At 36.7% G+C, this 27,761-nt stretch overlaps 1 protein-coding gene across 9 annotated transcripts in view; it reads left to right on the top strand.

The window, feature by feature from the left end:
* Window positions 1–274: 274 nt before the first annotated feature.
* Window positions 275–27,761, top strand: part of CDC42BPA (CDC42 binding protein kinase alpha) — a 294,110-nt gene continuing 266,623 nt past the window's right edge. For 2 of the 9 annotated variants that reach the window (XM_061160193.1, XM_061160196.1), the window contains exon 1: window positions 275–951. In XM_061160193.1, the coding sequence (XP_061016176.1) occupies window positions 774–951 (178 nt within the window). In that variant the 5' untranslated portion in view covers window positions 275–773. The remainder of the gene's footprint in view (window positions 952–27,761) is intronic. The other 7 variants (XM_061160190.1, XM_061160188.1, XM_061160189.1 and 4 more) reach the window with 7 other exon arrangements.

The raw sequence follows: 27,761 nt of genomic DNA, 5'->3' as shown, positions 1-27,761 counted from the left end.
GTCAGTCAGGCCCCTAGGAGAAGCGGGGAGAAAAATGAAGAGTTTTCATCGGAATCGGTTGGAAATAGGACTAACTGCAAAGCCTTAAAAAGAAGGACTTCGGAAGGAGAAAGGAGAAGCCTCCTCCAGGGAAGACTTGGCGTGCTCCGAGCCGAGGGGCTGCTTCAGGGACCTCGCCCCCTCCCTTTCCCGCTGGAGAAATTGCCTCTGATGCGTTATCCAAGTGGTGGCTGGGAGGATTTGCAGCAGAATTTTTGGTTTTCCCTCCCCCTTATATACATTCTGGCTTTTTCCTCCCCTTTCGATTTTCCTTCTGCCTGGAAGTGAATTGCTGATACAGATCGGGACTTAATTCATAAATGATGCAGCCGGATTCGTTTCAGGATTCTGTTGCACGAGTTGAATTTTGAATGAAGGAGAAGAGCTTTTTTTTTTCCCCTAAAGAAGTGTTGACTCTTTGGTTCGCTGTACTTTTTAATTATTTTATTTAAATATACGATTTAATTGTATTATTCTTTTAAAAATGTATTAAATATATATTTTATGGTAACTTTCCCTCAAAAATATATGTATATGTGCGGAATTGAAGACGCTTCAGTTAAGTGAGGTTCCTGGCGTGTTGGATGTTGAATTCAGCACCGGCATTGCATGACAGTTATTTGAATAACAAGTGGTTTATTTTTAAACCACACATTTTAACATTTAGGTTTCAGTAATCATAGTCAAAATCGTTTTAGTAATTGAAAGGAAAACCAGCGGAGATTGAAGCAAACATGTCTGGAGAAGTGCGTTTGAGGCAGTTGGAGCAGTTTATTTTGGATGGGCCCGCTCAGACCAATGGGCAGTGCTTCAGTGTGGAAACGTTACTGGATATCCTCATCTGCCTTTACGATGAATGCAATAATTCTCCATTGAGAAGAGAGAAGAACATTCTTGAATACCTAGAATGGGGTAAGTTTGTATTTAAAATAAAAACTCTTTAGCTGGCCATTGTGATTTGTTACAGAGAGCTACCGTGATAAACTCTCTACTCTGTAATAAGTACATAAACATATAATATCTGTTGTGTATGTATTATGTATTTAAATATGTATGTATACACGCAATAAAAGAGTAGACACCAATTCTAGGTTTTTTTTTTTTTCCCCAGTAGTTTTTGGTAAATATTTTCCCAAGAGTGAAAGCATGGTACTTAGTTGTTGCCTTGATTTAATGTGAAACTTGAGGGGAAGAACTTACGTTGTTTTGGTCAGACAAATTTTGAATAATTCTATGATGGGCGGAAATGGATTATTGCTCACTTTGCCTAAAGCGTGGTGGTCTAACAGGCATTCAAGTGAAAGGTATTTATTAGTGGAAACATTCCTTCTTAGGCTTTGGAAGTCACTCTGGAAATGGGAGGAGGTTTTAAAATATCTTAGGTCAACAGGAACTTGAAGGTGGTCATCATTGGGTTTTATTACATCTCTATATAGTACAAGGCAAGGAAATTACTAAACATGGACTTGCCAAAAATTGTCATGTTTGTAAGATGACATAAATAGTTTAAATTTTTTGTGATAATATTTGCTAGAGAATGTTTGGGAGCAACTCCTGCTTGCCTGAGAGTTAGATTCACTCCAAATTTAATTCAGACCTAAACTGGTTCATTTTTTATCTTCATTCTCCGAAATCTAGATGTGATTTAGAAGACGTAGATATTGGAGTAGATCAATGATGAAAGCAAATGCTCCATGTGACCTTTAGCTTGAAGTCTTGGTTTAAGTTCTGCTTCCAGTGTTAACTGTGAGCAAGTTCCAACATCCACCAGTTCCCTGTGAGAAGAGTATATACATCAGCACACATCATACTGTTAATATAGTACATATCAATGCATCTGTATTGGTACACTGACTTTTGAAGGGTATTAGCCAAAGAAGTTATTTTGTACCTATGGTATGAGGATGCTTGAATTTGTTGGAAAGTTTTTATACTAAAATGTCTTTGTTCCCAAGTAAAGCTTTATTTTTTTTGAAGCAAAAGTCAGTTGGCGATTATTCCATTTTTGGGACTTGAATTTTCTTAAAATTTCATTTGCCAGGTAAATCACTTATTCAGGATTTCATGCACATAACTTTAGTTATTCAATATGTCAATATCAGGAATTTTCTAGTAACTTAATGTCGTAGGGTTAAATATATATATGTGTGCGTGTATAAGACATGAATTGAATGATTTTAAGGAACAGATTACTAAACTCATACTGGAAATGTAAGAATTTTAAGTCATCTCTCAGGAGCTCACTGTGTTAAGAATGAGACAGTTTTGACTTTGATACTGTATTAGTGAGTATATGTCCTTTAATTTTATATGTAGAGCAAAATATTTTATAAAGCCTGTGTAGTTTTACACTTCATGTTTTAGAAATTTTTTAGTTCTTTTTTTAAAATTTATTGAAAAGATTCTGATACTTTGAGTTAGAGTTTCAGTTCTTAAATTATGGTTGCATAGTCTGTGATTATGGTTGTCATTTAATATCTATTCTTTCTCATCTGTAAAATGATGGGAGAACTCTTTGTATGTACCAGTTGTAAATGTAATGTAAAAATTATGATAAAAGAGAAAACTATTCTCAATTGCCTTTTGGTTATTAAGAATTTACATTTATGTTATGAGATATTTTGCTGTATTATCAGAAAATTTTAAATACATTTTCCACTAAATATGCTTTCTTGGATCTTGTTTCTTTTATCTGTATTTAAAAAACCTTGTTTGTATATGTTTAATTTAAACCACATAAGCCAAAAGTCAAAGTGTTTGGCCAAATACATTTTATTTTTTATAATATAGTAGATTTTAAAATAATTTCGAAACAGGGACTTTTCACAATTTTAAAGTAAATTGAGTTTTAGTATTATTCTTCATATTTTGTCTTTTAGAAGTCTGGTGTGATGTAACAAAAATAATATATACAGTCTCTTAAGTACACTCCTGTTGTAATAGGAAACAAGGGACTAGAATTTTTAGGATTTATTTTGTAGGCTTTAGAACTTTTGTTGTCGTTACTTAGTTGCTAAGTCGTGTCCAACTCTTTTGGGATCCTATGGACTGTAACCCGCCAGGCTCCTCTGTCCATGGGATTTCCCAGGCAAGAATACTGGAGTGAGTTGCTATTCCCTTCTCCAGGGAATCTTCCTGACCCAGGGATCGAACTTGTGTCTCCTGCTTAGCATGCAGATTCTTTACCCCTGAGTCACCTGGGAAGCCAGGCTTTAGGACTAGGCAGTGTCTATTAAGTCTCAGGCATTTTTAAGTTGGTATTTGAGGTCTTGAAAGTGGAAGGTACCAATCATAGAAGTCTGGGTAAGGAGTAAGAAAAGAATGGAAAAAGCTGTCAAGTACATCATGAGTAGTAGTATTTACTATTTTTAAGTTATTTGAGAAATTGGGTTATTTAACAGTTTAGGTCGCCTCATTTAATTATTGAAATAGATCTGTTGTTCTTCGAGTAAGATTTGATTACGCATTTTGGGAAATATTTTATTCTCACTACCTAACATTATATAAAAAGCAGTTAGATTAAGGAAGTTTCCAGATAGTGAGTTGGCCTCAGTTTAATTTTTTAACATTATTTATTTGGTCTGTGATGGAGATTGAAAGAGTTTGTTTGTTGGGGTTAAATTTGATAATTTAGATTTGCCTTAAATGATACAGTTCTTAGTTTGAGTTTTAAAAGACCCAATATTTGCAACAGGAGAGCAGTAGTAAATACTCTGTTAATACATGCTGTATATTTGTGTTTGGCTGTCTGTATTAATGAAAGTGTCATCTAGATAATATCTTTATTTTTTTAAAACTTTTTAATTTGTGTTGGGATATAGCAGATTAACAATGTTGTGATAGTTTCAGGTTAACAGCAAAGGAACTGAACCATATGTGTACTTACATCCATTCTCCCCCAAACTATCCTCCCTACACATGCCTTATTTTTAAAGATGGAGTCAGCAAAATTCTGTTTGACTTGCTTCATTTCCATCAATTTCACTTTATTCCTAGTTATGACCCGTTTCATATTTATATTGATACTGTTAATGTTTTGTTCATTACCGCATCATGACAGTGAGAAAACTTGACAGTCCAAAGTCAGATTTTGTTTTTGGATAGCACTCCTTGCATTTGGAGCTAATGGCCTCAGGGAGGAAGTAAGTAGAGTTCTAGAGAGGAAGAGGGGATTAAGCCATTGAACAATAGAGCAAGGGGATAAGAGTGCTTTTATACCTCAATGCCACAGATCACTGTCGAATTTATATTTTCCAGTTATGTACAATAAGATTTGAAAGATTATGTTTTGTCCTTATTTTTTGTCAAAATGATTGTGTTTTATATGTTTTGTTTATACAGTAATGGTTTTGATGTCAGTAGTGTAACTACAGTAGAGTTGTAAAAATAGCTTTTACATTATAAGCTAATTTGCTGGTAGTGACTAAATGAATATGTTATTCATTAAATTGGCTGTCCTCTACTTTGAAATGGAAAGTTAAAATTTTAGGAAATTCTGAATCAAGTTGTTTAAAAATAGGGGAAAGATAATATTACTCAAATAAAAAAAAAAAGCCAGACTGTATGTGGCTAACTGTATTTTGATGCTTTCTGAATATTGGAGTTTACAATATTTTGTTTAAATTATCCTTTAACAACAGTGATTTTATAGTTTATTCAGTGTATGCACACACACACAAAATAGCCTGAATGGTTAATAAACTTGTTACTAGAGTACATCAGTAGGTACTGTGATTTAAACTTTTCATTTTACTAGAGTAGTTTTAAAGCTTATTCACATTTTTTGCTCTGTAGGTCTGTTAAGGGAGGTGATGATGGCCTAATTACACAAATCTGAATCTTTTCTTTGTTTTTCACTTATACTGTTCTTCATTGTTAGCTTTTCCTAAGTAGAGTTTATTAATCATACCAAATTATCAAAAAGTTCATTTAATACACATAATTAGGTTTATTTAAGTCCTCAACTAGGATTATCATAAATGTCACCAAAAATATATGTTGGGTAGTTTCCTTTATACTAGTCACCTAATAATTTAGTCTCTTCTTAGAGTGATAATAAGTACAATTATTTGATCTCACGCAATGCTGGCACATGATAGAAGCATGTTCTTAAGTGGTGGCTATTGTATTTCCATTTCTCTTCTATTTCTTTCTTTTTAAAAGGCTATATTGCTCAATGGGTGAGAACAGGGATGTCAAGAATAACTAATAATTTTAGGAACTTATTTCATGTGAAAATATAGGACATACCTAAGCACAGTCGTGTAAACACAAATAGCATAATATGTTGGAAATTTTATGAAATAATTTCGGAAATTTTATGAAATAATTCCTGGGACTTGACTAAGATAGTAAGCCCAGGCTATTTTAAAGTAAAAGAACTGAGCTTGTTGCAAATTAATATTTGATTGTACTCCTCTTCTATGGTAGTAAAAAAAAATTCTTCCAAAACCTTTTCTCTTCATGTTCACTTATTGCCAGTATATTGTATATATTGCTGATTTCATCCTATTGGTTTTGATAGGTTTTAGAATCAGTTTACTAAGTCCAGCTAGCATTTAAAAAATTAAATAGAAAATACTAAGTAGTCATGTGTTGGAAGAATAACTATTGTTATACAGAATTCCTGTGTTTTCTTGTATATTTTACTGAAGATTGGAATGAGCAGAGTTAGAATTCTAAGGTGAATGATACTAAAGCATGTTGGCTGTTTAACAGTGAAAAGATTATGGACATAGTTACCCTTTTCAAAAAGCACACATGTTTAAATTAGGGACAGACTGAAGAATTTAAAGAAAAGGAACTTAGATAGGGATAAGATACTTGGAAGGAGGGAGGGAGAATAGGAGAGAGGAAAAATGAGATAATGAGCGTGAATATACTGTTTTCCTGGCTTGCTGCTTCAGGCTGATTTGTGAATAACTGGGTACTTTTAATTGAGAAATTAATGGACAAGTGGATTCACTCATTTGTTTTGTCTTTGATGGTTCATTTCTTTTCTTTTCACATTTTTCCTTCTCTGACTTTGGGTTCCTGGATGTTGACTTCCACTGACTGTAAAGTTGTATAACTTGTCAAACATGAGGGATATGACCTACAGATATTGGTTGTGGTTTTTGTTTATGTCTTTCCATTACTCCAGATGTGTGTTACAGTTGATACAGGTGAGCAGGGTTTCTGGTTCCCTTGTTACTCATGGTCTCATCACTTGTTACTCACAAAACTTCCAGTGAGGTTGCCTTCAAGTTTCAGTAGCTAATATGAAGAATTGCTCAGCAGATTTTGCTGTATCTTGAGTCAAGAACTTCTTTCCATAAAGATCTTTTTTTTTTTTGAATGACCTGCCCTATAAATATAGGTCATCCCAGACATATGAATGACTGTCTTTTGTTATCACTGCATATAAAACTCCTTTCCAGATCCAGGGGATTTCCTTTTCTCCCCTTTGATACTGACCAGAGGAACAGAATTGCTTTTCTCAGCTAGTCCTCCATACTTCCCCTCTGCATTGTCCACTTCTTCCAATTAATAGCTATTAGCCTCTATTGGCCAGTACCCCTCCTCCCATTCTAGTGCTTCTTTATCTGCTGCTGTAGGAAAGTAGCACTTTGGCTTTCATAGTTAATGGGAGGCTCAAAGACCTGGCTCTCCACTTTCCAGTCTCACTATTTGCCCATTAATTCTTCCTCACATGAACTGTTCTGTTGGGAGTTAGGGTTTCTTTACTCTAGCCCCCTCCCTAGTTGTTAAGTGGGTTCTGGAAATCTGGGATATCAGTAGGTGCTTTTGGAGGGGAGAAGGTTTATGTGGCTAAATAAATATGGGAAAGTATTTTGAACAAAATTAAACTTTAGAAATATTGTGGGTTATACTGATATTTTTTATGTTTTGGGGAAGATGGATGAAAGCCAGTGTTCCATGGAACACCCTTTGGGAAATCTTCTTTCACTATGAAGTCATGGTGTCCTTTGTGTCAGAGATAGAAAGAATTAATTTTGAGGGAAAATTTGGAACACTGTATGGTGTGGAGAGAAAATCCAAATCTGAATAAGTTAGATTTTACTTAGTGGTTGTGAACTTTTGTCTCCTGTGTGATAGTCACAAGAACTGAAAGATAAACTTAATCATGGTGGAGTAGGACATGAGTGAGGCTGGTGAGCATTTGCGTCCAGGAAAAGCACCCTGTAAAGTAGAATGAAATTAAATATAATAATGAATCAGTGCTGTTAGCGTCTAAAGTCCTAGAAATTACTGATAGGTCTCTATTTATGAGCTTTTCTTGCTCTCATATCAACTTGCTATTTAACTATAGGCATTCACAACAAATTCAGAAGTTCTCACCGTATCTTTTTGCAGCTTTAGTTATTTTCATTACTTTGTGATATTTCAGAGGAAAAGATCATGGACATGCAATTTCAGGATTCATTATAGTTTTAAGTATTCTTTTTTATAAGGTTATAATGTTTTTGCTAAGCTCTTGGTTTCAGACTTTAGGATTAGTGTGGGAACTTTACTGTTATTTGTATCTGTGAAACTATGGGTTTCAAGCACCAGCACCTATTTATGTGTAGTGCAAAGAAGCCAGAATGTACAGTACTTTTATTAAAGAGGAAGCCATATATAATTAGTGCTGTTTCAACACCCTGTGAGCAAGTAGAACTCTGTGATTACTGTAAACTTCTATTCTGACTATAGAGTGGTAGATAATACTGGAGAGTAATTTGACTTGATTTTAAAGATAAATAACTTATAGGATCAATTAGTCTTTTTTCCCACTCACTTCTGTGAGTGGGAAATATATTAATTTTTCTCTTTAGTTCTTCCTCATCAACACTATTCCTCTCAACCCTGATCTAATTAAGTTTGAAAATACCTACTTATGTGGTTGAAAACAATCTTTTAAGAATACATGTGAATTAGTTCAGTCATGCAGTCATTTGTTAAATTTTGATTTTTATTTCAAATTGCTTACACATCACTGTAGACTTAATTTACCAAAACAAACCCACTTCTAGTCAGTTTGTTCTATTCATAGTGACAAAAACTTAATTAAATTTAATACTTAGAGTTTCCATGGTGAAGATCTACAGTGGAATACCTCACCCTGAAATATTTCTGTTCTAAACCTATATGCTAAACAATAGCAGGGACTTTGGTTTCAGACTGGCTCCCGTGGTTATGGGCTGGTTGATTTAAACAAGTTACTTAACTTCTCTAAGTCTGTTTTATCATCAGTGGAAAATTGAGATGATAATAATAGCTTATTCTTCCAAAAGGTTGAAAGTTGGTTTAGAATTTTCTTTTTCTGGTGATTTATAGTTAAATTTTGTTGTCTTTTTTCTCATTCTGTTTTTGAAGTTTCTATTGGGCCTTACGATAAAGGAAGATAAAACACTAGTTTTGAAAGTTTAGGTGAAATGTATAGCTATACAGCGATGTAAATAACTTTATTTTACTGTTGACAAACATAACTTACTGGTAATGTTTTATTGAATTATATTGGCATCAGAGGTGTCTTTCCCTCTGATGTCTGACTATGCCGACAGCATCTTATTCCTTCTCTTAGGATACTTTGCATTGTCACATTTTGTTGTTATTAACAGAACTCTTTTTCAGTAAATATTAAGCTCATGTGTATTTTCATCACCAACAGCAAATATGAAATGCTAGTTATGATTTATTTTTACATTTATAAAGCTCCAACCTGCAAATCAGTGGTAGAGTTCTAGACCTCAACTCAGAAGATGAAAATAATCCTGAAAAATTATTGGTATTCATTCACTTAGAACATTTTGTGGACTAAAGATTATGTAGCACCCATAAATGTGTAAGCACGCATTTATGATAGTAAGCCTGAAGAAAACTCACAGTATACCCTAGTGTTCCCTAAACTGTATTTCATATATAAAGTGTTGAATCTTCTACTAGTAAAATCTTTTATTTGCTTATTTTTTAACTATTAGTATTCCATGGATTTCTTTCCTCACTGATGTATCCTGTTTTATTTCAAAAGGGATTTCTTACAAGTAGTGGTTTATCATCCCCTCCCTTAGCAGTTGACTAAGTGTTTAATCAGGGTTTAAAGGAATAAGATAAAATGCAAATAATCTCTAGTTTTTGAAGGTAAGATTTTCTTACATTAAGTGTGTGTTTAACCTTATTTGCACAACATTCAGCATAGTCTGGTGATGATGAGTTGAACACACAAATTAGTTGCATTTTCTTCTGCAACCCCATTAAAACTACAGTAAAGGAATTTTTAAAACGTCATGAATCTTCAAGGATGAGAAAAATGGGAGGATACTATGAAATATTGGAAGCTGAAAAAGCAGGTAGATGGGTGATAACTGCTGACTTAACACATCTGAGAACATCAAGTCTTAAGTTGTTAATTGTGTAAAGCAGGGCCTATTCCTTTTACTTGGCAGAATCCTCAAAAGTCTTAGATGTTGGTATTGTCAGGAACCTGTGAAAGTTGAGGTAGGGGTGGAACTAAAATGTGGACAATCCATTGAAACTGTTGTGTAAATCGTAGGAGCTCTAGCGCCCCTCTCCTCCATGCCAGTTGACTCCTGTCTTTCCTCCCCAAAGACTGGGTGTTCATTTTCAATAAAACAGAGGTTCTCTGTGTTGAGTGATATTAGGCATAGTTTAGGATTGGCATTTCATACTGAAAACAGGAGAGTAAATACATGTTTATTTACTTTTGCTTGACTACCAGAATGTGGACAACTAGGCCCTTATCACAGAGGCAGGAGGTTAGAGAAGTGTCTCTGGAGCCTCTGAGCAGCTCCAAAATCAAGGATTAAGATATAGATGTATCAGGGATTCCTCAGCAAAGGGCAGAGGCAATCACACTTCAGTGCAGTTCATTATCAGCGGGCTTCACCCAGGGCTTCAGAGCTTTGATTAGCTCTTTCATTTTCTCAAACCTAATAGAAAACCAAGGATTGTCAGATATCTGAAGAAAGCCTGTGAGGAAATAAGTACAATTGCAAATGAACAGAAAAACGGGAGAAAAACACCTTATGTGAAACAGGGTCTGCAGAGAAAGCATAATTTCAAAAAAGCTAACGATATTTTCAGAGATAAGAGAAGGACCATGAAGTAAGTTATGAGTCAGGATGTCCTAAAAAGGAATAAAAGTGAATTAAAAAATCCTTTGAAATTAAACATGTGATAGCTAAAATTAAAACCTCAGTATAAGAACTGGAAGGTAAAGCTGAAGGAGTTTCTTGGAAAATAGAGCAAAAATCACAAAGGGATAGAAGAGAGGAGATAGAAGGAGATAGAAGAGAACACTGGAGGACCAGTTTAAGAGGTCTGAATAATAGGAATTCCAGTTGGGAGGACGGAGGGGAGGAACCTCTAGGAAAATATTCTAGAATTGAAAGACATGAGTTTCTAGACAGAGAGGCCCCACCAAGTACAGCACAAGGGGTGGAAATAGATTCATACCAAGATTTACAGCCAGTTCACTGTGGAATTTCCAGATCTCTGGGGACAAAGACTCAAAAAGTTTCCAAAAAGAAACTAATCAATACAAAGGATCTGGAATCAGAAAGGCTCTGGAATTCTCAGCAGCAACACTGGAAGCTAGAAGATAGTGTTAGTATTCTGAAGGAAAAAGATTTCCAAACTGGAATTCTGTAGCCATCCATATTCTCAATAAGTGTGAAGGTGGGATAAGGACATGTTAAGAGCTGTAGGTCTTCAAAAAAAGTTTGACCTGCAACCCGTGGACTCCCAGTAAGGTAACCCACCATCCAGGTTTACCTGGGACTAGGGAATTTCTTAATATATCGACTTGTGCTGAAACCAGGAGAGACATAGACAAACTGTGATGAGTTGGATGCTCTAGCCCCAACTAAACGAGGGAGGAAATGAAGATGAGAAAATACAGGACATCTCCTAGTAGGAGATCCAGTAGAGGGGAGAGAAGAAAGGATTTCCTAGGATGATGGTGAAGGGAGAATATGGAGTGATTGCATGGAACATAGAGGTCAATCAGCCCAGATAAGAGGCAGCAAAGAAATCTCCCTGAGAGACTTCTTTAGTATCTGATGTAAGTGAATATCTTGAGAGGAGATTCAGAAATCTGGGGAGAGCTTAGAGTTGCTTGGAAAAGGAAACAAATGAGAAAGCAATTATTAAGAAAAAAATTTGTGTAGGAAATGGTCACAAATCATGTCGCAGGAATGTAAACCGTGAATATGCATTTAACTAAGGTTATGCTGTAACTGTGTTGGGAGGTTGGTACAGAAAGGGAAAGGCTCTTAGTGAGGGTGAAGGTACTTACTGGGGCCTGGTGGTTTTCTTGAACCTTAATTGGCAATTGAATCTGTGTTTATGAATAACTAATAAACATGAATACTTAAAAAAATAGTTTTTGAAGAATTATGTAGTCCCTGTTCCTTTAATCCTTCCTCATTAATCTCATTTTCAAATTTTTTTCCAAGTCCTTAACCAAGGACCTCAAAACTGGATACAGTAAATAGATTTAAAATTTATCAGTTTATTTTTGAGCAGATAATCTTTTTTCTTCTTTAGTGATTGCTCTGTTCTTATAGATGGCATTTTATGAATAGTCTTTATTTTAGGAAAAGGTAGGGTAAATTCTATGTAATTACATTAATGAAGTTACATAAGGCACACATATTACTCAATGTTTCTGGAATTGAACACACAACAAAAGAACTCTAGTAGAACAATAAAGACAAACTAAATTATACAAATGATATGAAAGATGGATGAATTGATCACTTCTATAAAGTAGTAAGTGACCAGGTATGACAGCAGACATCAGAATGCTTGTCAGATGCTCAGCTGCAGGATAGCTTTGATTTAAAAATACTCAGCTTCTCTTGTAGGCTTACCTGGTGGCTCAGTGCTTAAGAACCTGCCTGCCAATGCAGGAGATGAAGGTTCGATCCCTGGGTCGGGAAGATGCCCTGGAGGAGAAAATGGCAACCCACTCCAGTGTTCTTGCCTGGAAAATCCCAAGGACAGAGGAGCCTGATGGGCTACAGTCCATGGTGTCACACAGAGTCGGATACAACTGAGCAATTAAGCACACAGGCTCTCTTGAGTCTTCTGAAATTCCTGTTGGACCTTGTAAATGCAAGGAAATGCATCATATTAAATCAGATTCTTTTTGAAATAAATTTTAATATTCCACAGAGAAAATTTTTTGAAACCTAAATAATTTGAGTTATGCTTTTCATATCTGTTTTAGGGCGGGTTTATGAGAAGTTTGTTTCAGGTAGTTGCTGAGCAGTAGGACTAAGTGGGAAACTGGACTGTTTTCTAACTACTCCTGGGTTAGGTTTTCAGGGGATGCTTTCCTTGTTTAATTTGAACTCTAGGATACTTGAAAAACACACTCTAAAACAAATTATTACTGAATTGCTGCTGTGGTCTGAATGTTAGTGTCCCTCCAAAATTCATATGTTAAAATCCAAACCCCTAAAGATGATGGCATTAGGAAGTGAGGCCTTTGTGGAACCTCTCTGGATGGGATTATTTGTTCCTTTATAATGAACGAGGTCCCAGAGAGCTTGCGAACCCTCCCACCATGTGAGGACACGGAAGGCAACTCTGCTGGCACCTTGGTCTTTTAGTTCTAACTTCCAGAATTTAAGAAATAGATCTGTGGTATCTTATTATAGCAGCCCAAAGGACCAAACAGTTATTCAGTACTTGGTTTCCTTACATGAGAGATTATTCTCCTGATTTTTTTGTTGAATGCACTGCTGTTGTTGAAGGTCATTTTTACTGTTTTCCAGACTTATTTTGTTGGTGATTGTATACTTAAAACATTCTGTACTTATTCTTGCATTTCATCTAAAAGGGAAAAAGAAAACATTAAAAATAGTATTGTTGTAAACTAAAATTTAAATCTTAAATTGGTGATCATTTTTCAGTTTCTGGATACAATGCTTTTACTTAGAATAAAAATAATTTAAAGTAGCTCTAACCAGAGTTCCTAGGTAGCAGCGTCCATAGTTTAAAATAGTTACCCAGGGTTAGAATGAAATATTTATAATAACCTAGTATCATTTTGTTTTCAATTAGGTATGCTACAAAAAATAAAATTTCAACCATCCCATTTTTAAAAAACAGAGGTAAAAGGAAATGATGTCATATAGCTGGTATTTGGAAATAATGAAGGAATTTTTCCTCTAGCAATAGTAATACTTCCTTTGTAGCATTATCTAATTTACATTTCAATTCTGAAATATACAAAGATGATTTTTGTAAGAGTATGTAGTTTTTGAAATAGAAATTATTTAGATTTTTAAAAGCCCCAATACTAAGAATTTTCAGGTAAAGCTATTTGCACTAATTTTTTTTCCCTAAAATTCTCTGCATGTTACTCAAATTATATTGGAGTCAGAATTTCTCATTTTGAAAGTTTGGAAAACTTTCTGAAAAAATACCAAGAAAATGTTTAGTTCAGTTTACTACTGTCCTCTCACAGAAGGATTTTCACTATGATTAACTGTTTCACCTGGTTTATATCGCTTCTACTTTAAAGGTTGTCCATTTCTAAAAGATACTAGCCTCCAAAATGTAAAGGCTAGTATTTACATGCCTTTAAATATGATTCTATTCAAGCACATTGGATACGAAATTTTATAGATGACCAGTGTGTTTAGCTCAGTTTTGTTGCTCAGTCGCGGCTGACTCTTTGCGATCCCATGGACGCGGCATGCCAGACTTCCCTGTCCTTCACTATCTCCTGGAACTTGCTCAAACTCATGTCCATTGAGTTGGTGATGCCATCCAACCATCTTGTCCTCTGTCGACCCCTTTTCCTCCTGCCTTCAATATTTCCCAGCATCAGCATCAAGGTCTTTTTCCAATGAGTTGGCTCTTGGCATCAGGTGGCCAAAGTATTGGAGCTTCAGCTTTAGCATCAGTCCTTCCTATGAATATTCTGGGTTGATTTCCTTTAGGATTGCCTGGTTGGATCTCCTAGCTGTCCAAGGGACTCTCAAGAGTCTTTTCCAGTGCCACAGTTCAGAACCATCAATTCTTCGGTGCTCAGCTTTCTTTACAGTCCAACTCTCACATCCATACATGACTACTGAAAAAACCATAGCTTTGACTAGACGGACCTTTGTTGGTAAAGTAATGTCTCTGGTTTTTAATATGCTGTTTAGGTTTGTTATAGCTTTTCTTCCAAGGAAAGCTCAGCTTTGTTTTGATTAATTTTCCTTTTGAGTTTTTAGGGTATAGCAGATATGGCTGTATGAATGCCATCTGGTTTATTCACATATTTAGCCAAATTATTAAAACTAGAAAGATGTTATTAGGTTTTTACTTTAGATTATTACTACAAAAATAATACAGTGTGAGTAAAGGCAGTTATAGTGCTTGAATTCTGGTGCTGTTTGATTATAATTTAACTTGTGATTACTTTGTGTTTGTGTATGTGTTTTGGATGTGCTCTAAATGCTCCTTGTTACCACTGCTTTGGAAATATATTTGAATTTGGAGTCATGGTACAACTCTGGGGAGGGAAGGACCCTTGAAAATTGTAGCTACCTGAAATTCTTACTGCACATGAGTGTGTGTGTTTGTGTGTGTGTGTGTGTGTGTGTGTATTTGTTTCTGAGATGGATGAAAAACACAGTAATCTCTCTGTTTTCCCCCATTTTCCTGTCTCCCTTTGTTCCTTTTTTTTTTTTTTTACCAGTTTTTTTTTTTTTTTTTTTTGGTGGCTAAACATATGTCTGGAGAAGGAAATGGCAACCCACTCCAGTGTTCTTGCCTGGAGAAACCCAGGGACGGGGGAGCCTGGTGGGCTGCCGTCTATGGGGTCGCACAGAGTCGGACACGACTGAAGCAACTTAGCAGCAGCAGCAGCAGCAGCAAACATATGTCAAAATTTCTGTTTTAACCATTTAGAAATGTATAATTCAGTGACATGTTTACAATGTTTTGTAAACATCACGGCTGTCTATTTCTGAAAACTTTCATCACCCCAAACAGAAACTCTGTACTAATGAAGCAATAACTTTCCATTTTCTTCTCCCCTAAGCTCTTGGCAACCTGTAATCTATTTTCTTTCTCTATGAATTTGTCTATTCTGGATGTTTCATAAAAGTTGTATCATACAGTATTTATCCTTTCATATCTGGCTTATTTCACTTAATGTCTTCAAGATTGATCCGTTTTGTAGCATGTATCGGAGTTTCATTTATATTTAAGGCTGAATAATATACCATTGTATGTATATTACCACATTTTTTTAATCTATCCATCTTTCAGTGAACATTTGGGTGGTTTCTAGTTTGTGGCTATCATGAATAATACTGCATCGAACATTGGTATATAGATATGTTTGATTTCCTGTTTTTATCTTTTGAACATGTACCCAGGAGTGGAATTTCTGGGTCATATAGTAATTCTATGTTTAACATTTTTGAGGAATTGCCAAACTGTTTTCCAAAGCAGTTGTACCATTGTACAGTCCTACCAGCAGTGTACTAAGATTTCTGTTTCTCTGTATTTTTGTCAACACTTGGTAGCTTGACATATTTTTATTGTATCCATTCTAGTATGTGTGAAACGGTATCTCACTGTAGTTTTAATTTGCGTTTCCCAAATGATTAGTGGCAGATTTTCATGTGCTTATTGGCCATTTGCATATCTTCTTCAGAGAAGTGTCTGTTCAGGTCATTTGCCAGTATTTTAAATTGAGTTGTTTGTTTTTTTGTTGTTGAGATTGAAGAGTTCTTCTGTATTGAAGAAGCTGAAGAGTTCTTCTGTGTGTATTCTGAATATTAAGCTCTTATCAGATATATGACTTGCAAACATTTTCTCCCATTCTGTGCTTTACTTTTTTTACTCTGTTGATAATTCTTTTTTTTTTTTTTTCAATTTTTTAATTTTTTTTTTCATTTATTTTTATTAGTTGGAGACTACTTACTTTACAATATTATAGTGGGTTTTGCCATACATTGACATGAATCAGCCATGGATTTACATGTATTCCCCATCCTGATCCCGCCTCCCACCTCCCTCTCTACCCGATCCCTCTGGGTCTTCCCAGGGCACCAGGCCCAAGCACTTGTCTCATGCATCCAACCTGGGCTGGTGATCTGTTTCACCATAGATAGTATACATGTTTCGATGCTGTTCTCTAGAAACATCCCACCCTCGCCTTCTCCCACAGAGTCCAAAAGTCTGTTCTGTACATCTGTGTCTCTTTTTCTGTTTTGCATATAGGGTTATCATTACCATCTTTCTAAATTCCATATATATGCGTTAGTATACTGTATTGGTCTTTATCTTTCTGGCTTACTTCACTCTGTATAATGGGCTCCAGTTCCATCCATCTCATTAGAACTGATTCAAATGAATTCTTTTTAATGGCTGAGTAATATTCCATGGTGTATATGTACCACAGCTTCCTTATCCATTCGTCTGCTGATGGGCATCTAGGTTGCTTCTATGTCCTGGCTATTATAAACAGTGCTGCGATGAACATTGAGGTGCACGTGTCTCTTTCAGATCTGGTTTCCTCAGTGTGTATGCCCAGAAGTGGGATTGCTGGATCATATGGCAGTTCTATTTACAGTCTTTTAAGAAATCTCTACACTGTTCTCCATAGCGGCTGTACTAGTTTGCATTCCCACCAACAGTGTAAGAGGGTTCCCTTTTCTCCACACCCTCTCCAGCATTTATTGCTTGTAGACTTTTGGATAGCAGCCATCCTGACTGGCGTGTAATGGTACCTCATTGTGGTTTTGATTTGCATTTCTCTGATAATGAGTGATGTTGAGCATCTTTTCATGTGTTTGTTAGCCATCTGTATGTCTTCTTTGGAGAAATGTCTGTTTAGTTCTTTGGCCCATTTTTTGATTGGGTCATTTATTTTTCTGGAATTGAGCTGCAGGAGTTGCTTGTATATTTTTGAGATTAATCCTTTGTCTGTTGCTTCATTTGCTATTATTTTCTCCCAATCTGAGGGCTGTCTTTTCACCTTGCTTATAGTTTCCATTGTTGTGCAAAAGCTTTTAAGTTTCATTAGGTCCCATTTGTTTAGTTTTGCTTTTATTTCCAATATTCTGGGAGGTGGGTCATAGAGGATCTTGGTGTGATTTATGTCGGAGAGTGTTTTGCCTATGTTCTCCTCTAGGAGTTTTATAGTTTCTGGTCTTACATTTAGATCTTTAATCCATTTTGAGTTTATTTTTGTGTATGGTGTTAGAAAGTGTTCTAGTTTCATTCTTTTACAAGTGGTTGACCAGTTTTCCCAGCACCACTTGTTAAAGAGGTTGTCTTTTTTCCATTGTATATCCTTGCCTCCTTTGTCGAAGATAAGGTGTCCATAGGTTCGTGGATTTATCTCTGGGCTTTCTATTCTGTTCCATTGATCTATATTTCTGTCTTTGTGCCAGTACCATACTGTCTTGATGACTATGGCTTTGTAGTAGAGTCTGAAGTCAGGCAGGTTGATTCCTCCAGTTCCATTCTTCTTTCTCAAGATTGCTTTGGCTATTCGAGGTTTTTTATATTTCCATACAAATTGTGAAATTATTTGTTCTAGTTCTGTGAAAAATACCATTGGTAGCTTAATAGGGATTGCATTGAATCTATAGATTGCTTTGGGTAGTATAGCCATTTTGACAATATTGATTCTTCCAATCCATGAACACGGTATATTTCTCCATCTGTTTGTGTCCTCTTTGATTTCTTTCATCAGTGTTTTATAGTTTTCTATGTATAGGTCTTTTGTTTCTTTAGGTAGATATACTCCTAAGTATTTTATTCTTTTTGTTGCAGTGGGGAATGGTATTGTTTCCTTAATTTCTGTTTTCTCATTGTTAGTGTATAGGAATGCAAGGGATTTCTGTGTGTTAATTATATATCCTGCAACTTTACTATATTCATTGATTAGCTCTAGTAATTTTCTGGTAGAGTCTTTAGGGTTTTCTATGTAGAGGATCATGTCATCTGCAAACAGCAAGAGTTTCACTTCTTCTTTTCCTATCTGGATTCCTTTTACTTCTTTTTCTGCTCTGATTGCCATGGTCAAAACTTCCAAAACTATGTTGAACAGTAGTGGTGAGAGTGGGCACCCTTGTCTTGTTCTTGATTTTAGAGGAAATGCTTTCAATTTTTCACCATTGAGGGTAATGCTTGCTGTGGGTTTGTCATATATAGCTTTTATTATGTTGAGGTATGTTCCTTCTATTCCTGCTTTCTGGAGAGTTTTAATCATAAATGAGTTTTGAATTTTGTCAAAGGCTTTCTCTGCATCTATTGAGATAATCATATGGTTTTTATCTTTCAATTTGTTAATGTGGTGTATTACATTGATTGATTTGCAGATATTAAAGAATCCTTGCATTCCTGGGATAAAGCCCACTTGGTCATGGTGTATGATTTTTTTAATATGTTGTTGGATTCTGTTTGCTAGAATTTTGTTAAGGATTTTTACATCTATGTTCATCAGTGATATTGGCCTGTAGTTTTCTTTTTTTTGTGGCATCTTTGTCTGGTTTTGGAATTAGGGTGATGGTGGCCTCATAGAATGAGTTTGCAAGTTTGCCTTCTTCTGCAATTTTCTGGAAGAGTTTGAGTAAGATAGGTGTTAGCTCTTCTCTATATTTTTGGTAGAATTCAGCTGTGAAGCCATCTGGTCCTGGGCTTTTGTTTGCTGGAAGATTTCTGATTACAGTTTCGATTTCCTTGCTTGTGATGGGTCTGTTAAGATCTTCTGTTTCTTTCTGGTTCAGTTTTGGAAAGTTATACTTTTCTAAGAATTTGTCCATTTCATCCAAGTTGTCCATTTTATTGGCATAGAGCTGCTGGTAGTAGTCTCTTACAATCCTTTGTATTTCAGTGTTGTCTGTTGTGATCTCTCCATTTTCATTTCTAATTTTGTTAATTTGGTTCTTCTCCCTTTGTTTCTTAATGAGTCTTGCTAATGGTTTGTCAATTTTGTTTATTTTTTCAAAAAACCAGCTTTTAGCTTTGTTGATTTTTGCTATGGTCTCTTTAGTTTCTTTTGCATTTATTTCTGCCCTAATTTTAAAGGTTTCTTTCCTTCTACTACCCTGGGGTTCTTCATTTCTTCCTTCTCTAGTTGCTTTAGGTGTAGAGTTAGGTTATTTATTTGACTTGTTTCTTGAGGTAAGCCTGTAATGCTATGAACCTTCCCCTTAGCACTGCTTTTACAGTGTCCCATAGGTTTTGGGTTGTTGTGTTTTCATTTTCACTCATTTCTATGCATATTTTGATTTCTTGTATGATTTGTTGGTTATTCAGAAGCGTGTTATTTAGCCTCCATATGTTTGAAGTTTTAACAATTTTTTTCCTGTAATTGAGATCTAATCTTACTGCACTGTGGTCAGAAAAGATGACTGGAATGATTTCAATTTTTTTGAATTTACCAAGACTAGATTTATGGCCCAGGGTGTGATCTATTCTGGAGAAGGTTCCGTGTGCCCTTGAGAAAAAGGTGAAGTTGATTGTTTTGGGGTGAAATGCCCTATAGATATCAATTAGGTCTAGCTGGTCCATTGTGTCATTTAAAGTTTGTGTTTCCTTGTTAATTTTCTGTTTAGTTGATCTATCCATAGTTGTGAGTGGGGTATTAAAGTCTCCCACTGTTATTGTGTTACTATTAATTTCCTCTTTCATACTCGTTAGCGTTTGCCTTACATATTGCAGTGCTCCTATGTTGGGTGCATGTATATTTCTAATTGTTATATCTTCTTCTTGGACTGATCCTTTGATCATTATGTAGTGTCCTTCTTTGTCTCTTTTCACAGCCTTTATTTGAAAGTCTATTTTATCTGATATGAGTGTTATGACTCCTGCTTTCTTTTGTTCTCCGTTTGCGCGAAATATTTTTTTCCAGCCCTTCACTTTTAGTCTGTATATGTCCCTTGTTTTGAGGTGGGTCTCTTGTAGACAGCATATATAGGGGTCTTGTTTTTGTATCCATTCAGCCCATCTTTGTCTTTTGGTTGGGGCATTCAACCCATTTACATTTAAGGTAATTATTGATAGGTATGGTCCCATTGCCATTTACTTTGTTGTTTTGGGTTCACGTTTATACAACCTTTTTGTGTTTCCTGTCTAGAGAAGATCCTTTAGCATTTATTGAGGAGCTGGTTTGGTGGTGCTGAATTCTCTCAGCTTTTGCTTGTCTGTAAAGCTTTTGAATTCTCCTTCATATCTGAATGAGATCCTTGCTGGGTACAGTAATCTAGGTTGTAGGTTATTCTCTTTCATTACTTTAAGCATGTCCTGCCATTCCCTTCTGGCCTGGAGGGTTTCTATTGATAGATCAGCTGTTATCCTTATGGGAATCCCTTTGTGTGTTATTTGTTGTTTCTCCCTTGCTGCTTTTAATATTTGTTCTTTGTGTTTGATCTTTGTTAATTTGATTAATATGTGTCTTGGGGTGTTTCGCCTTGGGTTTATCCTGTTTGGGACTCTCTGGGTTTCTTGGACTTGGGTGGATATTTCCTTCCCCATTTTAGGGAAGTTTTCAGCTATTATCTCCTCGAGTATTTTCTCATGGCCTTTCTTTTTGTCTTCTTCTTCTGGGACTCCTATGATTCAAATGTTGGGGTGTTTCACATTGTCCCTGAGGTTGTCCTCATTTCTTTTGATTCTTTTTTCTTTTTTCCTCTCTGCTTCATTTATTTCCACCATTTTGTCTTCTACCTCACTTATCCTGTCTTCTGTCTCCGTTATTCTACTCTTGGTTCCCTCCAGAGTTTTTTTGATCTCATTTATTGCATTATTTGTTTTTAATTGACTCTTTTTTATTTCTTCTAGGTCCTTATTAAACATTTCTTGCATCTTCTCAATCTTTGTCCCCAGGCTATTTATCTGTAACTCCATTTTGTTTTCAAGATTTTGGATCATTTTTATTATCATTATTCTAAATTCTTTTTCAGGTAGATTCCCTATCTCCTCCTCTTTTGTTTGACCTGGTGGACATTTTTCATGTTCCTTTACCTGTTGGGTATTTCTCTGCCTTTTCATCTTGTTTAGATTGCTGTGTCTGGAGTGGGCTTTCTGTATTCTGGAGGTCTGTGGTTCCTTTCTATTGTGGAGGTTTCACCCAGTGGGTGGGGTTGGACGATTGGCTTGTCAAGGTTTCCTGGTTAGGGAAGCTTGCGTCGGTGTTCTGGTGCGTGGAACTGGATTTCTTCTCTCTGGAGTGCAATGGAGTGTCCAGTAATGAGTTTTGAGATGGGTCTATGTGTTAGGTGTGACTTTGGGTAGCCTGTATGTTGACGCTCAGGGCTATGTTCCTGAATTGCTGGAGAATTTGCGTGGTATGTCTTGCTCTGAAACTTATTGGCTCTTGGGTGGTGGTTGGTTTCAGTGTAGGTATGGAAGCTTTTGGATGGTCTCTTATTACTTAATGTTCCATGTAGTTAGGAGTTTTCTGGTGTTCTGAGGTTTCTGGCTTAAGTCTCCTGCCTCTGGATTTCAGTTTTATTCTTCCTGTAGTCTCAAGACTTCCCCAACTATACAGCACTGATAATAAAACTTCTAGGTTAATGGTGAAAAGATTCTCCCCGCTTAGGGACACCTGGAGAGGTTCACAGAGTTACATGAAAAAGAGGAGAGGGAGGAGGGAGACAGAGATGAGCAGGAGGAGAAAAAGGGGCACTCAAGAGGAGAGAGACAGATCTATGCAGTTGTCTGTTCCCAAAGTGTTCTCCATAGCCCAGACACCCACAAAGATTCACAGAATTGGATTGGGAAGAGAAGGGGAAAGGAGGAATTAGAGGTGTTCTGAAGTAGAAAACAGTCAAAAGTGGGAGAGAGTAATCAACACACTCCTGAATAAAAATGGGGACTGAATATTGGATTCTTAAATGTCCAAAATTTATATCACATACTGAAAAACAAAGATTAAAAATCTAGAGTAGAGGTTAGACTCTTAAAAATACAATATTAAAAATAAAAACAAAAAAAAATTTTAGAAATATATATGAAGTTTGGTTTAAAAATAGGACTTCTCTTTTGTTTTTTTTGCAAGGTTATAGTAAAATGAAAATGAAAATTAAGGAGTAGTAGAGGAGTAATAGAGGACTTTAAAAGAAAATAAGAGAAAAAGAAAAAAAAAACAAGAAAAAAAATGGTTTCCTAATTTAAAAAATCATAAAAATATATGAAAATGAAAGTTAAGGAGTAATGGGGGAGTAATGGGGAATTTTAAGAGAAAATAAAAGAGAAAAAAGAAAAAAAATTTATTTTTAATTTAAAAAAAATATATATCTAGGAATTTCTCTGGAGCTGTTGCAGTCAGTGTGGGTTTGGTTCAGTTTCAGATTGCTCCTCGTTCCAGCTTACACTTCTCGATATCTATAGGCCCCTTCTGATGTTGTCGGTGTTACCTACAGGGATTTTAATCTGTTGCACCAGTCCCTTCTGAAGCGGTTCCCTTTGTTTATTTGGCTTCTGTTTGCTGGTCTCTTCAGTATCTAATTTCCGCCCTGACATAGGCGGGTGGAGGTGGTCTCTTGTTCAGGTTCGCTAGTTCAGTTGCGCTGCGGGGAGGGAGGGGCGCTGCTGGCTCCCGGCTGCTCTATATGGAGAGTGCCCTGCGTTGTGTGCGGCTCCAGTTTTCGGGTACTCCACAAAAGCGCGGACTCGTTTTTCCCTGCGTTTTGTGCCTTCCCCGACCGGAGCAGCTCAGGCAGCCAGGAGCTTGACGGGCACACTCTCCCCGGGTGCGGTGCGCCTTCTCCCCTCCGCGCCCCGGCCTCAGTTTCTGTTTCCGCCGGCGCCGGTCGGGTGCGTGCGTCTTGTGATTAGCCGTGACTCTTCTGGGGGATGTCAACTATCCAGAATCTCAGGAAGTCTTTGGTTAGAAACTGGAGGCCTGTTTGCAGTTTGGTACGGGGTGCCGTCTTTGGGGCCGAGTTTGCCCCTTTCCCCTCCCCCCGGCCTCCTGCCTCCAGCGGGGCTGGGCCGGTCTGCAGCCGGCTAGCTCCTCTGGACTTGCTCGGTCCCTTTGTTCTGCGAACAGCCGGCTAGTTTTGTGTGTTCCGGCCGGTTAATTTTCTCTCTCTCTTTTGCTATCCCACAGTTTAAGTTGCTATCTCACAAAAGCTCCCTCCGATTGCCCTCAGGTCACTCAGGCCCAGTCCTTACCCTAAGCAATGCCACCTGCTCCTCTCCGTTCCGCCCCCACTTGCTGGTGGCAGATGCGGGTGTCTGGGGTACTTTTCTGCTGGGAGTTGCTTTTAGGCACGTAATCTGTGGGTTTTATTTATTTTTCCTCCCAGTTAGGTTGCCCTCCGAGATTTGAAAACTTCCCCCAGACCCGCCAGTGCAAGGGTTTCCTGGTGTTTGGAAACTTTTTCTATTAAGACTCCCTTCCCGGGACAGATCTCCATCCCTAGCTCTTTTGTCTCTCTTTTTATCTTTTATATTTTTGTCCTACCTCCTTTCGAAGACAATGGGCTGCTTTTCTGGGCGCCTGATGTCCTCAGCTAGTGATCAGAAGTTGTTTTGTGAGGTTTGCTCTGCGTTCAATTGTTCTTTCGATGAATTTGTAGGGGGGAAAGTGGTCTCCCCGTCCTATTCCTCCGCCATCTTGGCTCCTCCCTCCTGATAATTGTCTTTTTATGCACAAAGTTTTTTCATTTTCAGAAAGTCCACTTTATTTATTTTGCCTTTTGTTTCCTATGCCTTTAGTGCCATATCATTGAAATCGTTGCCAAGTCCAATATCATGAAGATTTTTCTCTGTATTTTCTTCCTAGAGTTTTATGGTTTGCAAGTGAGTGAAGTAGCTCAGTCGTGTCCAACTCTTTGCGACCCCATGGACTGTAGCCTACCAGGCTCCTCCATCCATGGGATTTTCCAGGCAACAGTACTGGAGTGGGTTGCCATTTAGCTCTTATTTTTAATTTGATCCACTTAGAGTTAATTTTTGTATGATGTGAAGTAGAAGTCTAACTTCATTGTTTTACATGTGGAAATCCAATTGTGCCAACATAATTCCTTAAAGAGATTATTTTTATCCATCAAATGAACTTTAAACCCTTTTCAAAAAGCAGTTGGCCATAAATGTATGGGTTTATTTCTGCACTTTTCAGTTCTATTCCATTGGTCTGTGTGTCTGTTCTTATGTCAGTATCACAGAACCTTGATTACTATAGTTTTGTAATAAGTTTGAGATTAGGAAGAGTGAGCCCTCCAACTTTGTTCTTCTTTTTCAAGACTGTTTTAATTAGTCTGGGCCCTTTGTAATCCCATAGGAATTTAAAGATTGGCTTTTCCATTTCTAGTAAAAAAGGCTGTTAGAGTTTTGATGGGGCTCCCCTTCTTTAATAATATTCAGTTGACTGTATTTTCTAGCTTTTTTTGCAGTTAGGTTTGGACACAGGACTAGTTTTGGACATTAGACTTTAAGTAAAAGTGATATGTTTTATCAGGAGCATCATGAAAAGGTAAACTTTCCCCACTTACTCCCTTCTGCGATACAGAGAACATGTCGGGTGATGTCTTCAGAGGTTGAACCTTAAGGATGGACGCATGAGGGCCGTGCTCCAAGGATGACGTAGTAGGAGGTGAAAGCATCCTGAATCCCTTGACAACTTTGTCAGACTGCCCTACCAGCCTTGGACTGTTTACCTTCAGACTTCTTTTGTTTGAGAAAGAAATACATTTTTATTTTGTTTAAGTTGAGGTTAACTTGAGATTTTTGGTTTTATAGATCTGAGTTTAATTGATACGCCTTTCCAATTATGTTAATTTGGTTTCTGTTTGTGTGCAATGTGTGAGGGGATTAATTTATATATATGTTTTGTAAATTACACTTTAAAATTATTTGTTCTTAATATATAATATAAATGGCCACTACAACTTTTTAAAAAGTAGAAAAAAATTTGCCACTATGACATAGCAGCTTTTGTCATTTTTGTACCTTCCTATTCTGTTTTTTTTTTTTTTAATATGCACATTTAGCTTTCTACATGGGAACGCTTCTGGTATTTTTATATTCTCCTTTTTGCACTTAACATTACAAAGCGAATGGTGCATATTGATGAACCTCTTTGTTCCTCAGTTTCTTCATCTCTAAAAGTGGTAATAGTTATTATATATACTTCACAGAGTTGTTGTGAAGATTAACTAAAATATTGCACATATGGTACTAGACCAGTGCCTGGCACATAGTACGCCCTAAATATTAGTTATCATTAACATTGAATTATCATAATCTTTTTTCTATATTATTCTATGTAGAATATAGTCTATATTATTTCTGTATTATTGTATCTTTGTACTCACCACGGCTGTAGCATTGGCCTCTTTTAACACTTTCCCTTGAGACTGTGGTACTGATGGCGTTGGAGCAACTTGATCCCTTGTTTAAGTGGGTGAGGAGAGCAACTGAGAGACGGAGACAGAAGTGGCTTCCTGTAGCCCTCTCAAGAGGGACAAGCCTACCTTTCATAGAAACACCCCCAAAGTCTCCTCTGTAGTCTGAATAGCCAGAACGAGGAAACATGTCTGTTTTTGAACTAGTGGTTACTTTGGTGAGATTATTGAGGATACGTAGGCTATGTGAGGGAAGTATAGATAACAATACTAGGATTCTGTTTAGAAAGAGTGGATGGGTTCTGGGTAAACCACAAGCAGTCTCTACTACAGTTGGCATTGTGGTTTTTAGCAGTTTATAGCAATTTCTTTAAGAATTATTAGTGCTACAGTAAAGTTTTACGGTGTTCTTTGCCCTTTCCTTGACCACCTCCAAGTAATGCCTTCTCTAATGTATGGTTTTGATTTAAGGATTCTGAGCCAGGGTTGCTGTATAGAACAGAGAAGAGGATGCATTTTAGATATACACAATTAAATTTTAATTTCAAGATTGCAGATGGTCATTAAAATGATACTTTTCTCAGCCATTCCATCTTTTTTTTAAATTTATTTTTAATTGGAGCATAAGCCATGACATCTTTTGTTGGCTTATTCCTCTCTGAATGCCTGTAAAATTTGTTTGTGGTGCTCATTTGGCAACCAAAATGAATAATCTTAGATTATTGTCTTTTTATATATGTCACACCAAGAATCAGCTCTCCTTGTATCTCTGACACAAATAAATTCCAGTGTATCTCTATTGTTAGTAATAGCTCCAGATGGTATGGTTAGAAGGTCTGTTTAAAGTTAATTCATAAATATTTATTGTACACAATAAATATTATGTGTATAATAGAGTATGGGAACAATAAAGATGGACAGTATGTGGTTCCTACCCTCAAGGAATTAAGCAGAATATAAATGTATTAAAGGAGACACAAGAGGGATTACTTTTGATAAGGAGAGTAGGGAGTGAAAAAGGATCAGTTATGGTGGTGACATTTAAGGTGATCCTTAGAGTAGCATTTTGTGAATTAGAGGTAGGAAGATGGGCATTTTAGATGGAAGGGAACAATGGAGCTAGAGTATGGAGGCAGGAAAGCTCAAAGGCATGTGCTTTGAAGCAGAGTGAGGGAGTAGTGGGAAATATAGTTGGAATGGTGGGTGGGGGCTATTTGAGAAGTACCACTACATAAGTTGAATTTGACTCTGGACAGTAGGAAGCCATTGAATATGCATTTGTTTTTAAAGCAAGGAGTCTTGGAAATTGCTTTCTACCAAAGCATAAGTAGCCTTAGGATTTGTAGTCTATTGTTATGATAGAATGATTTTGGAGTTCACCCATTAATTCATTTTAACAAGTATTTATGGCATATCAAGTATGTGCTAGGTATCATTTTCTGCAGATCCAGCAATGACCAAGGCAGACAGGGTCTCTGCTATCGTGAAACTTATATCAAAATTTGGGGGGAATTCAGGAAATAAACATGTAAATAAATAGGATTACTGTAGATATTTCTAGGAGTGCTAAAGAAAATAAGAGTTTGACATGACAGAGTGTTTTGGGTCATAATTTAGATCATTAGTCATGGAATGACACATGGTTTTACTCTGGGCAACAAGCTGAATAACAATAGCTAATATTGATTATTTACTGTGTGCCAGGTACTATTTAAGCAGTTTTCATGGATTATCCTATTTAACAATAATCATCACAACCTTATGAAGAAGGTAGCGTTATTCTTATATTATAGATGAGGAAACTGGGGTGTTAAGTGGTGGTGTCAAGGTCTAAACCATTTAATCTGATTTTAGAGCTCGTACTCTTAATCACAACTACTCAGTTGTACTGCCATTGTGTTCAGTCATGTCTGACTCTTTCTGACCCCGTGGACCATAGCTCACCAGATTTCTCTGTCCAGGCAAGAATGCTGAAGTGGATTGCCTTTTCCTATGCCAGGGACTCTTCCCAACCCAGGGATTGAACCCTTGCGTCTCCTGCATTAGCAGGTGGGGATTCTTTGCCACCGAGTCACCTAGGAAGTCGGACTGTTATGCCTGAGAAGTGGAGTAGGGTGAGAATTAAGAATTCTGTTTTGGCCACGTTTGAAATAGTAAGTAGTTGATATGTTAGTCTGGAAACATAGTTGTTTCGGAGGTTAGGACTGGAGATACAAACTTCAGATTCATCTGCTTACAGGTAAAACCATGGGACTAGATGAGAATTTTTAGTCTGTAGATAAGAAAAAGAAAGAGATTAAGGGCTAACTCTGGAAGCATTCAAAATTTAAAGCTTGAGCAGTAGAGGAGCCAGAAATGGAGATGGCTAGTGAGATAGAAGAAACCAGGAGAACATGTTGTCAG

The sequence above is a fragment of the Dama dama genome, chromosome 14, assembly GCF_033118175.1.
Source record: "Dama dama isolate Ldn47 chromosome 14, ASM3311817v1, whole genome shotgun sequence".
Taxonomy (NCBI): Eukaryota; Metazoa; Chordata; class Mammalia; order Artiodactyla; family Cervidae; genus Dama; species Dama dama.
This window is presented reverse-complemented; position numbering and strand designations above follow the sequence as displayed.